The sequence below is a fragment of the Lobosporangium transversale genome (assembly GCF_002105155.1).
Source record: "Lobosporangium transversale strain NRRL 3116 chromosome Unknown BCR41scaffold_24, whole genome shotgun sequence".
Classification (NCBI taxonomy): domain Eukaryota; kingdom Fungi; phylum Mortierellomycota; class Mortierellomycetes; order Mortierellales; family Mortierellaceae; genus Lobosporangium; species Lobosporangium transversale.
In genome coordinates, this window is record NW_019029002.1 from 378,238 (window position 1) to 390,743 (window position 12,506).

General features: G+C 44.5%; 3 protein-coding genes across 3 annotated transcripts; 1 reads left to right on the forward strand and 2 right to left on the reverse strand.

The window, feature by feature from the left end:
- The first annotated feature begins 547 nt into the window (after window positions 1–547).
- BCR41DRAFT_387346 (mitochondrial small ribosomal subunit Rsm22-domain-containing protein) lies at window positions 548–3,503 on the forward strand. Its single transcript, XM_022027889.1, has 7 exons — window positions 548–1,162; window positions 1,284–1,388; window positions 1,499–1,721; window positions 1,834–2,104; window positions 2,228–2,401; window positions 2,521–2,616; window positions 2,739–3,503. The coding sequence occupies exons 1-7, from the start codon at window positions 565–567 to the stop codon at window positions 3,489–3,491; spliced, it is 2,220 nt and encodes a 739-aa protein (XP_021880330.1). The 5' UTR covers window positions 548–564; the 3' UTR covers window positions 3,492–3,503.
- Window positions 3,504–3,624: 121 nt separating this feature from the next.
- Window positions 3,625–7,755, reverse strand: BCR41DRAFT_423051 (hypothetical protein). The gene is made up of 2 exons (XM_022030241.1): window positions 7,245–7,755; window positions 3,625–7,072 (listed from the first exon to the last, which is right to left on the reverse strand). Exons 1-2 carry the CDS (start codon window positions 7,502–7,504, stop codon window positions 3,733–3,735), a joined length of 3,600 nt encoding a protein of 1,199 aa, XP_021880331.1. The 5' UTR covers window positions 7,505–7,755; the 3' UTR covers window positions 3,625–3,732.
- Window positions 7,756–7,938: 183 nt separating this feature from the next.
- Window positions 7,939–11,758, reverse strand: BCR41DRAFT_423052 (hypothetical protein). Its single transcript, XM_022030242.1, has 2 exons — window positions 11,397–11,758; window positions 7,939–11,284 (listed from the first exon to the last, which is right to left on the reverse strand). Exons 1-2 carry the CDS (start codon window positions 11,639–11,641, stop codon window positions 8,050–8,052), a joined length of 3,480 nt encoding a protein of 1,159 aa, XP_021880332.1. The 5' UTR covers window positions 11,642–11,758; the 3' UTR covers window positions 7,939–8,049.
- Between the last annotated feature and the right edge of the window lie 748 nt (window positions 11,759–12,506).

Genomic DNA, 12,506 nt, shown 5'->3' on the forward strand with positions numbered 1-12,506 from the left:
CGACTCCTGTGAGCTACTGCGACAACTATTTTTTTTTTTTTTTTTTTTTTTTTTAAAAAAAAAAAGATCAGCAAAAAAAAAAAAGCAATAGAAATTAGAACACGGTCGTGATTGTGCTTTGTCTCAATGTCAAGCTTTTACATTTCAACTACGAACTGTTTCACGAATAATGTTCTTCCATGGTCCTGCGTTCAAGAAAGGCGCCTTCAGGACGTTGTTCTGCTGATAAACACCGTCTTTAACCTCCATTTGCTTGACTAAACCTACCCTGACTTGCATTAAACCTTCTGTAAAATGCATTGTACGAAGGACTAATCCTGAATGCAGTAAACATGACGTTAATGGCGAGAAATGGACCAGGAGAAGCAAAGTGACAAAAAAGAAGCGAAATTGGGGTAGAGGCGCGTGGCAGCGCTTGTCACGTGTCAAAAGAGCGAAGACGCCACCAAATTCCCAAAAGGAGAATCAGGGCCGAAGTACAGTCACACTTGTACACACACAAATAAAAAAGGCACCTCGGACACAGTATGCACTTGTAAGTTGCAACCACTCACTGAAATCACAATGGCAACTCGGCATCTCACACGCAAAACCGCTGTTCATGTCGACTCACTCACATGCCGTCTTGGGGCTCTGTCATTCGCGCCCCAAGCGGGTCGTCGCTGTTATGCCAGAGCTCGGTCTAAAATTCCGAGGATTTCTACTTCGGCCATATCATCTGATAGCTCTCCTTCACGCAGTAAACCTCCGTCCGGAGCATCCCATTCTCAGTCCTCAAAGGCTAGCAATACTAGCGTTGAGGCCACAGCCGCAGAGCTTCTGAAAAGCTTCGATTCGCAGGCTGCACAAAATATCCATCTACCTTTTATTTCCAATCTGAAAGTGCCTCAAGTACAACAGATCGAGAGTGTGCAAGAGTATGACCCAAATATGGTAATATTTTTGGATAAACATGGAAAGGCGACTATGATCCCCCATGATGACAGAGTCACTGGCCAAACTCGGGAAGAATATGAGGTATCGTCGATTTCAGAGGCGAGTGTGACTGAAAGCATGCAAGCGCATCAACGTGGATCAAAGGAAATGGAGTACGGCCGTAAGCGCATCGGGCAGGTTGAGATGCCCATCGATATTCAGGATGCTATTCGTGCAGTGCTCGGTGGTAAGCGAACAATTTTGATAGCATATTCAGTGGTTTCCATATCGGTTGTTGTTCTTATATGTTCTTATCGAGAAAAAAAAAAAAAGAAAAAAGAAAAAAGTTATTGAGACGCTTGAAACAGACTACGATAGATCTTTAATTAGGACAGACGCACTTAGACTGTATGGGTCGCTTCGCTCAACTGGAACATTAGAGGGCAATGATCTGGTTGAAACCCAAACAAAAAGTAAGCAAATGCAGAAATTATTAGCTGCTCAAAGAATAGAATTCCCTCATCCGAGTCAGTTAGTTATCTCTAAACATGTGAATAACCGTCATGCTTTTGTTGATTTCTAGGGATGAAAAGTGGATCGGCGAGCATAAGGAGGAAAGATGATAAATTAGTCCCAGCGCACATCCTGGAATATGGTCACCGAGAGTCCACTGCCTACATTGCCGCAGTCGCACCTACAACCTACAGTGCAATCGTAAATGTGCTTGAGGAAGTACGCCGACGTCTACCAGCCCTTGATCCCAAGTCAGTACTGGACTTCGGAACCGGACCAGGAACGGCAATTTGGTATGAACAAAAAAGGAAAATAATATCATCCGCTTTTACGATCACGGGAGTCATAGGAAATTTAGATTATTTCACAACGTCCGATTACTAACTCGTTACTTTCATGTCTTAGGGCTGCGAATGATGTTTGGAAAACATCCATAGAATATACAGGAATTGATGTGTCATTAGACATGTTGGAGACTGGAGAGAAGATCTTGGCAGCTATGTCTGCAAATGGCAAACCAATTCCAAATGTCGCCTTCAAATCCTTTGCCTCACATGGATCACAGGCCCAAAAGCATGATGTTGTTATTAGCGCATTCGCTCTGAGTGAACTTACAACAACTGCGCTTCGTCGTTCCACATTAGAACATCTTTGGGATTCCACAAATGATATTTTGGTATGATTTTAAGGATCATGGACTACGACGAACCAAAATGGATATAATAAAATTGGCACTGGTATTCATTATGGCAGGACAGATATTGATTTAAAATCCGCTCTACTTGAAATCACTTTCTAGATTCTAATTGATCGTGGCACACCTAGCGGCTTCAAGATCCTGGCAGAGGCGAGGGAGCAGATTCTAGGACTGGATCTTGATCGATTGAAGCCAAAGCCTACATATGATACATATGGAAACTTGATACCGCCAGAGGAGCCCCAAAGACCAGAGGCAGGCTATGTCGTGGCGCCTGTAAGTCACTACTTTACTTCCCATAAGCAGTTTATTACTTGTAATGGAGGAAGTCTGAGCCCTTTTTGAGATGGAAAACTAAACTTTTGTGTTTATTTTTATATTTCATTTTAAAAAAGTGCCCTCATGATAAGCTTTGTCCAATGTATGCGTCTTTGTCCCATGACTCACAATGGTGTCACTTTTCACAAAAAGTGCAACGGCCTGATTTTTTGGTAAGTTTTCTATTATTTTTATAGTAATATCTGGAATATTTGGAAACGAGTGCCCTTGCCGTTCGTCTTGACAGTTATGTTGCCTTCACTAACCTATCGCTTTCTTGCGCTTACACGTCTAGCGTAAGACAAAGCATACAAAAGAAAACTACGAGGACTCGAAGTATACATATGTGGTCCTGCGCAAAGGCACACGTCCAGTCTACATGCCTCCAGCACAAACACTGATACCATCTGATCCGCCGTCAATACAATCCTCCGACTCACACAACACAAGTGATGCTCCTATTAATGAGACAGTAAAGTCTAGTGGAGGAATTGACCAAAAAGTTGCTGAAACAAACGCTGGAAAGAAGAAAAAGGTTAAAAAGCAGCCACCACCGCCTCCAGTATCATATGACAATGCTGAAGACATGCAGGCTGCGTCGCACTCCTGGCCTCGGATAGTGATCCCACCACTCAAGAGAGATGGACACGTGGTCATGGACACTTGTGCTGCGAGCGGGTTTCTAGAACGAATCATCATCCCAAAATCACAGGGCAAGATCCCATACAGAGATGCACGCAAGGCCATGTGGGGAGATTTATTCCCGCACGAGCCCAAGAATAGACCAGTGCGGAAAGATATTGTGGAAAATGTCAGTGATGGACAAGATAGTGGTAGCGGCGCTAAACCAGAGGATGATATTGAAGGCAAGAAGTTGAAACAGAGGCGAGGCCCGTTAAACACAGGTGGTCCAGGAATGCTGGAGCGGATGAAACATAAGGAGAAGAAGCAGAGCAGGCAGAAAGTGACATTAGAAGCAGATGGGTCGGCAAGTAGTCGGAAGAATAGGAGGAGGAACGAGGAGGACGATATCATCCTTGAGCTTTAATTGATTTTCATCTACTGTATCATAAATTGTTTGCATTCTAACTCTTCACGCACACACTCTTATGCTTATAATCTCCATACATCTCTCTTATTATAAATTTTTTTTTATTCTCAATTTCAATGGATTACATGACCACGTAATAACTGACGGTTGAAGAGAAAGACATTCAGATTTAAATTGCTCTTTTTATTACAAAGCAGCATGGTTTCTGGTAGCTTTTCTCAATATATTATAAATTGATCTAAAATTTAACAAATTTGACCAATGGTGCCTTCTTACGGAGCGCCTGTATCATAGGTTTAGGGACCTCTACGTCATGACTTCCATGCGCATCAAACTTAGTATTTTGAAGTTTTAAGAGTCGCAGTGGTGATGCTCGCTTTTTAATTGTTTGAATTACATCAATCAAAAGTTGGAGTTGGTCCAAATCAAAATTGGTATCTGCAAAATCGAGTTCTTCAAGAGCTGTGTAATCAATCGCTTTGAGTATCGTTTCCCAGTCCTGAGGCTGGAACTTCGTGTTTGTGATGAAGATTTTTTCAAGCGGGACCCATGGTCGAAGTTCTTGAGTGAGAGGCTTCGCGAGTCCAGCTGATGTTTCTACCACCAAGCTCGCATTGAGTGTTCGCCGCGATAGTGCTGTTGTCGAGGTGGAGTCATTGTTCTGTTCTGAATCAGCATTATTTGCCGCTGTAGCCGTTGAAGGTGGGCCCATGACCATGTTGGTGATCCACTGAATAAGATTTTCAGGAGCCATAGAGTCCTTAGAAGAAAGGTTGAGTTTTAAATTTACCAGCGCTGGCACATTATGTCGTGTCGGGACAGCTTTTAGTAGCTTGGCAACCCACTCCGGATCTCCTAACTTGAGCATTGCGAGCTCTGTGGTTCGTTTCGCGTACTGCTGAAGGATCCTCTCGGCTCGATCCTGATTCTCTGGTACGTCCAGCTTGGCGAAATACAGTTGGAGTCGACTCAAATTAGGTGAGCGCTCAATGATTTGACCTAGCTTGTCTCCGCCCTCAGCTGTTAGCGCAAGGTCTTCTATTTCGATCGCAACCAGCTTTGACCCCTGTGCTTTAGTTACTTCGTCCAGGATACTGGCATGACTGTCTTTAAATGGAAGGTCAATCACTAACCGCTCGACCATGGATCCGTATCGAGTCAGAACACTACCCAATGGGTCCGCAGGATGGCCCCGTTCGAAATTGGTCGTATTAAGCTTCGTCACCACAAATGTGCCAGCACTCTCCATGTTAACTGCATTATTATTTTCGTCACTGAAAACGTATTCAAGCGAAAGGATTGGATTGCTTCCCGATGATAACTTCAAGGTTCGGAGGCTTGTGTGGCCTACATCGGCCACCATCTTCATCCTGACAGCGGATATTAGCTGGATACGTTCGAGAGCCTGACTACTACCCTGACAGTCGATATCGATTTCCGACACGTTCGGATTAAGTCGCAAAATCTCAATCCATAAGTCTTCAGTAAATTCTTGGACCCGTTTAGTTATCACCTTGGTAAGAAGTCCACGCTTGAGGAACTCCTGCTCTTTTGCTACGACCCCAGCCAATGGATCAAGGGTTCGCAGGGAAGTTGCGTGAATCTTGCCTCTAAACAACTTAAAGATGGCATGAATGTCCATTTGAACAACCTTCAATTGGTCCAATGTGGGAATAAGGCCAATATGGCCCATCAAAAAATCGATCGTCGGACAAAAGTGTTTGGACCAGAGCGTCAATCTTGCAAGGGCTGGACAGCTCTTGAGGATCCTCGTCAAAAGTGATCTCGAAGCTTTGTTTGTAGCGTCAAAGTCGGAGCCAAGAGCAAGGCTTCTAACCTGTGGTGCCATTCCCAAGGGGGTTGAGGACACATGTGCATAAAAGTCCTTAAAATCAGCTATCTCCAGTGATTGGATGCGTCGATTCTGCAAAAGCTGAACGATCGGATCATACCGACGACCATTATTGAAGAAGTCACGAGCGGAGTTTTCAAAATAATTGCCATAGAGTTTGAGATTTGTAATATTGGCATCTGACACAATTTGTGCAAGCTGACGAAGATCATTCAGAGTTGCATCCCAAGCTATTCCAATCTCCAGGGTCTGGATACCTCGCATTTTGAGTAAGTTATCATAGAAATCTCCTGACAAAGCCTTTTGTCGAAGCGTGAGGTAAACCTTTGTGTCATCTTCGTCAAAGACTGCTCTATGCGAGATAAGTGAATCCTTTATCTGTTGCAAGGTTGCTGATCGATAGTTCTCGCGGTAATGATCAATGCATACCCACTTGACTTTGCCTTCTGTTGTCACTATCCTATACAGGTTACCAAGGACTCGTCCTTCGTCATGAACAGAAAGGAAAGACTCTAGCTGTCGAAGATCTGCTCCCTCCAGCGCCTCTACATCGTCCAGCCTGCTTTGTCCATCCTCCAAATCCATTCCTCCATCTGCGTTGGCAAATTGGCTATTGATGATGTTAATGGTTTCGTCAACTAGTGACCCTATGCTTTCGTTAGCTATATCAAGGCTCCCCTTGATAGCCTCAACACCATCCACCAGGCCTGTGTGTGCAAGAGGTGGTACAACCACCCCAGCCACCGCAAATCCAAACTTGATCATCTCCATCATCGTTAGCACATAAGGTCCATATTTCTGGAAGAACTCCGTAGGTCGCTCGATATCGTATCCTTCATGCTTTGCCAGATGGATTTCATGTGATATCTTGCTGTTCTCTGTCATTGTATGCTTGCCACACTCACAGAGGAAGAACAGTCGGAACTGGTTCGAGAATGGGTTCATGAGAGCATCACGCCGTCGAGCAGGCTTTGGAAGGACAATAAATAGATGTGGAATGGGATACTCGTGTAGCTCGTATGTCTGACTGAGCACAGCTTGGATACGGTTCTGGATCAGTGCGAGTCGTCCCAATGCCTCTTCCTGCATCCGAATCATCTTTTCAGACTTTTCTTCAAATGATTTCTTCATGGAGATCTGTTGGTCCATGATCCGCTGCTGCCATTGCTGGGTTTCTTCTTGTCCCTTCAGCATGAGTTCCTTGGCTTCCTTTTGTTTTGCATACACTCGTTCCTGAAGCTCGTTACTCTTTTGGACCTCAATCTGGAGACGCTCATAGTAATATCGCACTGACCGCATGAGTTCCTCAGCCTGCAGCTCCTGTCCTGTGAGGATAGTTTGGATCTGAGAGCTCTGCGACTGTTGGCGCTGTGTGGCAGTGCGGAGAGATATCTGAGAATTTGATTTTACAATTGCTGTCTCAGTCGTCATGCTTGCAGTTGAAATGGTTGTAGAAATAATATCAGAAGTAGTCGATGGAGTGATGAGAGTAGTGTGGTCAAGGACCTGGACAGCGTTGTCATCATTGAAAGTGGGCAGGCAGGACGTTTGAGAAGAATGGATGACTGAGGGTGTTTGCTCCACTTCCCCACTAGTTTTCTTAAGTGACACGAGAGCCATATCGTCAATACTAGGGACAAAACCGTAACCCGAGTCATACTTAGGAGCAGGCAAGATGATATCGAGAACTTCGCCTGGATGGTGAGGGATCCGCTTCGGAGCAAGGCTGGTACGAGTCGGGGGAACAGGTCATAGAAAGATTAACAGGTAAATAAAAGTAATTAAATTTTGAGTGTCAGAGCCTCCATTGGCTTCAGCTTGCAGTATCTAATTTATCCTATTTGCAGACCACTTCCCTCTCCATCAACACCTAATGTGGATACAACATAGATACATACTATTCAAAATTATCATTAGTGAGGAAGAGGATAGCGCGATCTCCATTGACAACGCGCTCAGCTTTTGGGAATTGGCTCACGATATCATTCCAGAGAATGACTCGCTGACCAGACTTTGGATCGAGTCGAGTGGGGATAATGCGTAGTTTCGCAGAAGATTTTGGTGATGATAGCTGAGGTCCTCGAGGGAACGAGGGGCGAGGACGAAACGCTTGTGAGGGGTGGTCAAGGTCGGTGGCGATAGCGACAGTAGTAGCCATGGTGAATTCTCTTTGTCTGCCTATCAGTCTGTTTGTCCCTTTGTCCGTCTCTTTGGTTGTCTGCTTTTCAATCTCTTCCGTCAGTGCTGTGCCTACTCAGGCCAGGTTGAATTGTAGGGAAATGAATAGGGCGGGCGAAAGTACAAAGAACTGAAGTTAGAAGGAAAGGAAAGAAAGCAGAAAGATGGTGTGTTTGCATGGGGAAATACCCAGAGGGGCGAGGGCGGAGGCGAGGGCGAGGGTGAGGGCAAGGGCAAACCCTTGTATTTGGAAAGATCCCCAGTCGATTGTTTTTTACTAAACAACTAAAACAAAATTTTTGCCTAACCAGAAACGGCGAGCACAAATAGATTAACAGTCTCTTTCCTCAGTGTTATTCAAGTGGGCTATCGTATTTATCAATGCATCCTTCAAATACAGTTATTCACCGGACTATTACTCATGTTTTCATTTCCCAAATGAAGGAAGGAAAAAAGCACTTTATATTTGTATATTATAAGTATCAACGGTGCCATGAGTTGGTATTATATAATTCTTCACATCCTTCAAGATTGGATCTTGGCCAGTGGTGCCTTCTTCTTCAGCGCTTTCGTATACTCCCTTGGAATTTCTATTGGACGACTACCGTGCCCATCAAATTTAGTTTTACCAAGTCTAAGGAAACGTAGTGGAGCTGGATGCTTTTTGGCCTCAGGGATAGTATCCACTAAAGTCTGGAGGTGGTCTAAATCAAAGTTAGAATACCAAAAGCCCAAATCCTGCGCGGACGTAAAGTCAATAGCCTTGATCAGAGCCTCCCATTGTTGAGACTGCATATGAAGACCAGTCAGCCAAAACACCTCTAGGCTTGTCCATGCTTTGGACGCCATTGCCTTGGAGGGATCTGAAATAGGAACGGTTCTCTTTATCGACCGTTGTACAAGTGAACGAGATATGGGATCCAGAGCCTCTACTGCTTCCACTGTGGTATCAAGAGTGTAAATAGCATCACTAGAAGTTGGGGGAGGAGGAGGGGGAGTGACTGATGGGGGCGCTGTTGCCATGGCGACAAGCCAGTCTGCAATCTCCTGTGAAACTTCTACTTTCTCGTTCGACTTGATATTCAATGTGTCCAGGACAGGCAGCTCACGGCGGGTTGGTACTGTGTTCGCTACGATTGGCAACCATTCTTCTGCAGAAGACCCTACCAATACAAGCTCATTGATGCGCTTCCCATGCCTAGTCAACAACGTTTGGATCATCTCATGTTGTTCTTTGTTGTTCATGCTGTATTTTTGGAGAATGAACCTCTTCAGGCTGTGGGACCGCTCCAGAACTCGGTCTAAACTTTCACATGCTGCAGTTGTAAGAGAGTCCGGTTCCAAATTCATTTTTAGAAGACGGGAACCTCGTTCTTGAGTCACTTGGTCCAGAATTGCTACATGATCATCTGTAAACTCGCCATCTGCTGCCAATCGTTCGATCGTATGACCGTGTAGTCGTAGTACATGGGTCAAAGGATTAGATTTGTCTGCTTTGGGGAACTTGGCGGTGTTAAGGTCGGTCATCGTATATGCTGTAGTAGACACTGTTGTCGCCCCATCCTTATATTCCGTATCGTTTATTTCAGGCTTATCCATTGAGAAGTCAATGACAACGAAAGAAACATTATCCATCTGCAACTCAAGCCTTGCGAGAGAACAAGTGCCGGTTTGAGAAATAGTTTTGTCCCTGGTAGAGGAGATTGCTTCGATCAGCTCTAAAGACCGGCCACCATGGCAGCTGAGGTGCACTTCGGACAGATTAGGGCTCAACACCATGGCATCGAGCCAAGACTGCTCGTCAAGCTTATCAGTCAACTCTCTTGTCACAAATTTGGTAACAAGGCCTCGCTTGAGGAACTCTCTTTCGCGTGCGACAATCGCACTGAATGACCTAATGGTTCGCATGGTGGTGCCACGAATCTTGCTTTGGAAGAGCTTAAATGTGACATCAAAGTCATCCTGTAAAACTTTTAAGCTGTCCAGCGTGGGTACATATTGAAGTTGTGTCATAAGGAAATCGAAGGTAGGGATAAATTGGGTGGACCAAAGCGTCAGTTTTGCAAGAGCAGGGACGGTCTTGAGGATCCTTGTCACAATTGCAGTAGATTCCTTGTCCATGGGATCTATCTCGCAACTTAAAGCCAAGTTTCGGACCTGAGGAGCCATAGCAAGGGGAGCTGAGGACACATGTGCATAAAAGTCCTTGAACCCAGTCAGTTTCAAAGACTGGATACGTCGATTCTGTAAGAGCTGGACGATGGGATCGAAACGGCGCCCTCTGTTGAAGAAATCACGGTTAGGCCCAATAAGCTTGTTGCCGCTGAGAGTGAGATGAAGGATGTTAGCATTTGAGACCGCTGCAGCCAACTGACGGAGGTCATCAAGAGTTGCATCCCAAGCCAAAGTAATATCTAAGTATTGGATTCCACGTGCCTTGGTAAGGACATCGTAAAACTCATTAGCTCGGTCTCTATCTCCGATTGCAATTATAATTTCTCCTTTGTCCTCCTTGTACAAGCCTTGGTTGGACGAAATAGAATCGCGGACCAACTGCATGGCTGATGTCCTGTAGTTCTCGCGATAATGGTCAATACACACCCACTTGACTTTACCCTCTGTCGTCACGATTCTGTACAAGTTACCAAGGACTCGGCCTTCATCATGAACAGAAAGGAAAGATTCTAGCTGTCGGAGATCTGCTCCCTCTAGCGCCTCTAATTTATCCAAGCTCTGGCCGCCGTCACCATCCTCTAAATCCATTCCACCATCCGCATTCGTGTATTGGTCATTAATAAAGTTGATTGTGTCATCCACAAGAGAGCCAATGCTGCTGTTGGTAAGATCAAGGTTCTTTTGAACCACATCCATGCCTTCAACCAACCCTGTATTGGCCAGAGCTGGTACGAGCATTCCAGCTACTGAGAACCCAAACTTGATCATCTCCATCATCGTCAGCACATAGGGGCCATACTTCTGGAAGAACTCTGTAGGCCGTTCAATATCATACCCCTCATGCTTTGCTAGATGGATTTCATGCGAGATCTTGCTCCTCTCTGTCATTGTATGCTTGCCGCATTCACAAAGGAAGAACAACCGGAACTGGTTTGAGAACGGATTCGTTATTGTGTCTCGACGTCGGGATGCCTTCGGTAAGACGATGAACAGATGTGGGATAGGGTATTCGTGTAGCTCATATGTCTGAGTGAGTACGGCTTGAACACGGTTCTGGATCACCGCAAGCCGTTCCAGAGCCTCTTCCTGCATGCGAAGAATTTTGGCTTGTTTCTCCTCAAATGACTTCTGCATATGGACCTGTTGATCATAGATTAGCTGTTGCCATTTCCGTCCCTCCTCCTCTCCCTTGATCAAAAGCTCTTTGGCATCTTTTTGTTTTGCATAGACTCGTTCCTGAAGCTCGCGGCTCTTTTGAACCTCAAACTGAAGACGATCATAGTAATATCGCACCGATCGCATGAGATCCTCAGCATGTTGCATTTGTCCTGACATAATAGCTTGGATATCAGAACCCTGTAGCTGCTGTTGCTGAGAATCAAATTTCACAAGAGAAGTCACATCATTATTCTGAGACAGATGTACAGCCGTTGATACTTTTTCTACATCTGGAGCGCCCTGTATACTCTGGTTAAATGACGCTTTGTTAGAAATAATAGGGCTATGACTCAAGTTGGATGCATCTTCCGACGAAATGATGTCAAGTACTTGGCCTGGGTAATAGGGAATTCGCTTCGGAATGAGGCTTATAAAGTCGAGGACGTCAAAAAAAAAAAAAAAAAAAAAAAAGAGTCAGAAACAATTCTCTTTCCTTCATAGTTGAAATTATTCATTAAAAGTTTGCTATTTAACCTTACTATTCAAACTCACTGTCTGTGAGGAACAAGACAGCACGATCGCCATTGACACGATTGACAACACAGCACTCTGCATTGGGAAACTGGTCCAAGATGTCACTCCAGAAAATGACTCGTTGATTGGAGATAGGATCGAGACGAGTGGGAATGAGCTGAATATTTTCCTGTGATGATGGCGAGAACTCTTCAGATGAGTAAGCGCGGAAGGCCTGTGAGTGCTCGCCAAGTGTATCGATATAGGCCATTTGGTAAAGAAGCTCCTTGTGTAGGGTCGCTTTTTTTCGGTCGATATGTGTTTTTGATTTTTTAAGAGAAGAGGTGTGAGAATGTCGGCTGTGTAAAGAGGGAAAATAATAAAGGGCGAGATGCAATTTATGACGAGGGCGAGGGGGGCGAATGCATTTTTTTTTTGTGTGTGTGTGTTTGTTTTTGTGTCACTATTGAGATGTTAACGGCATGGCACACAAACCTTTCTTCTAATTACTGGAGCTACTCAGGTGTGAAACAAGTCTATCATAGCTGCATCTCAATATTTGTACTCTACTTCAGTAGGCCATACCTTCCAGACACCGAACACAGAGCATTAAAAACTTCCTGATCTCCAGGCTACGTCACGGCATTGTCTTATCCTTCTTGTCATCGGCTTCGCTTCTGTTTTAATTTTATTTATTTATTTATTTTTTTGCCTTGCTACTTTCTCCGGTGTCCTAGCCGAAAGCCAAACATTCAACTAGATTTCATTCGATCCATGTCAAGCCTTTTATTATATAGGTTCAATAGTTTCAAAGATGAAAAAGCAGTTAATTTTAGGGTGTCTTCCTAACTGAATATCAAAATGCGTGTCCGCTTAAAGTATATGCTTTCAACGGTTGGAACATACAGGTCGACTCTACTTCTGTTCGGAAAGAATCAAAGGAGCATCAAACATAGGTTTGGTTCTAACTTCTCTGCCCTATAATATGTAAATTGAGCTCGGTAGGGATATGCGTCCGAGGCAGAAAGTGTCAAGCTTAAGTAGATAAATTTCGTTGAAATGGTATCGAGAAACTACAGGAGTACCAAATGTTGCCACACATCGAAAAATGAATACCTGTTGCTATGCTCGCCTTG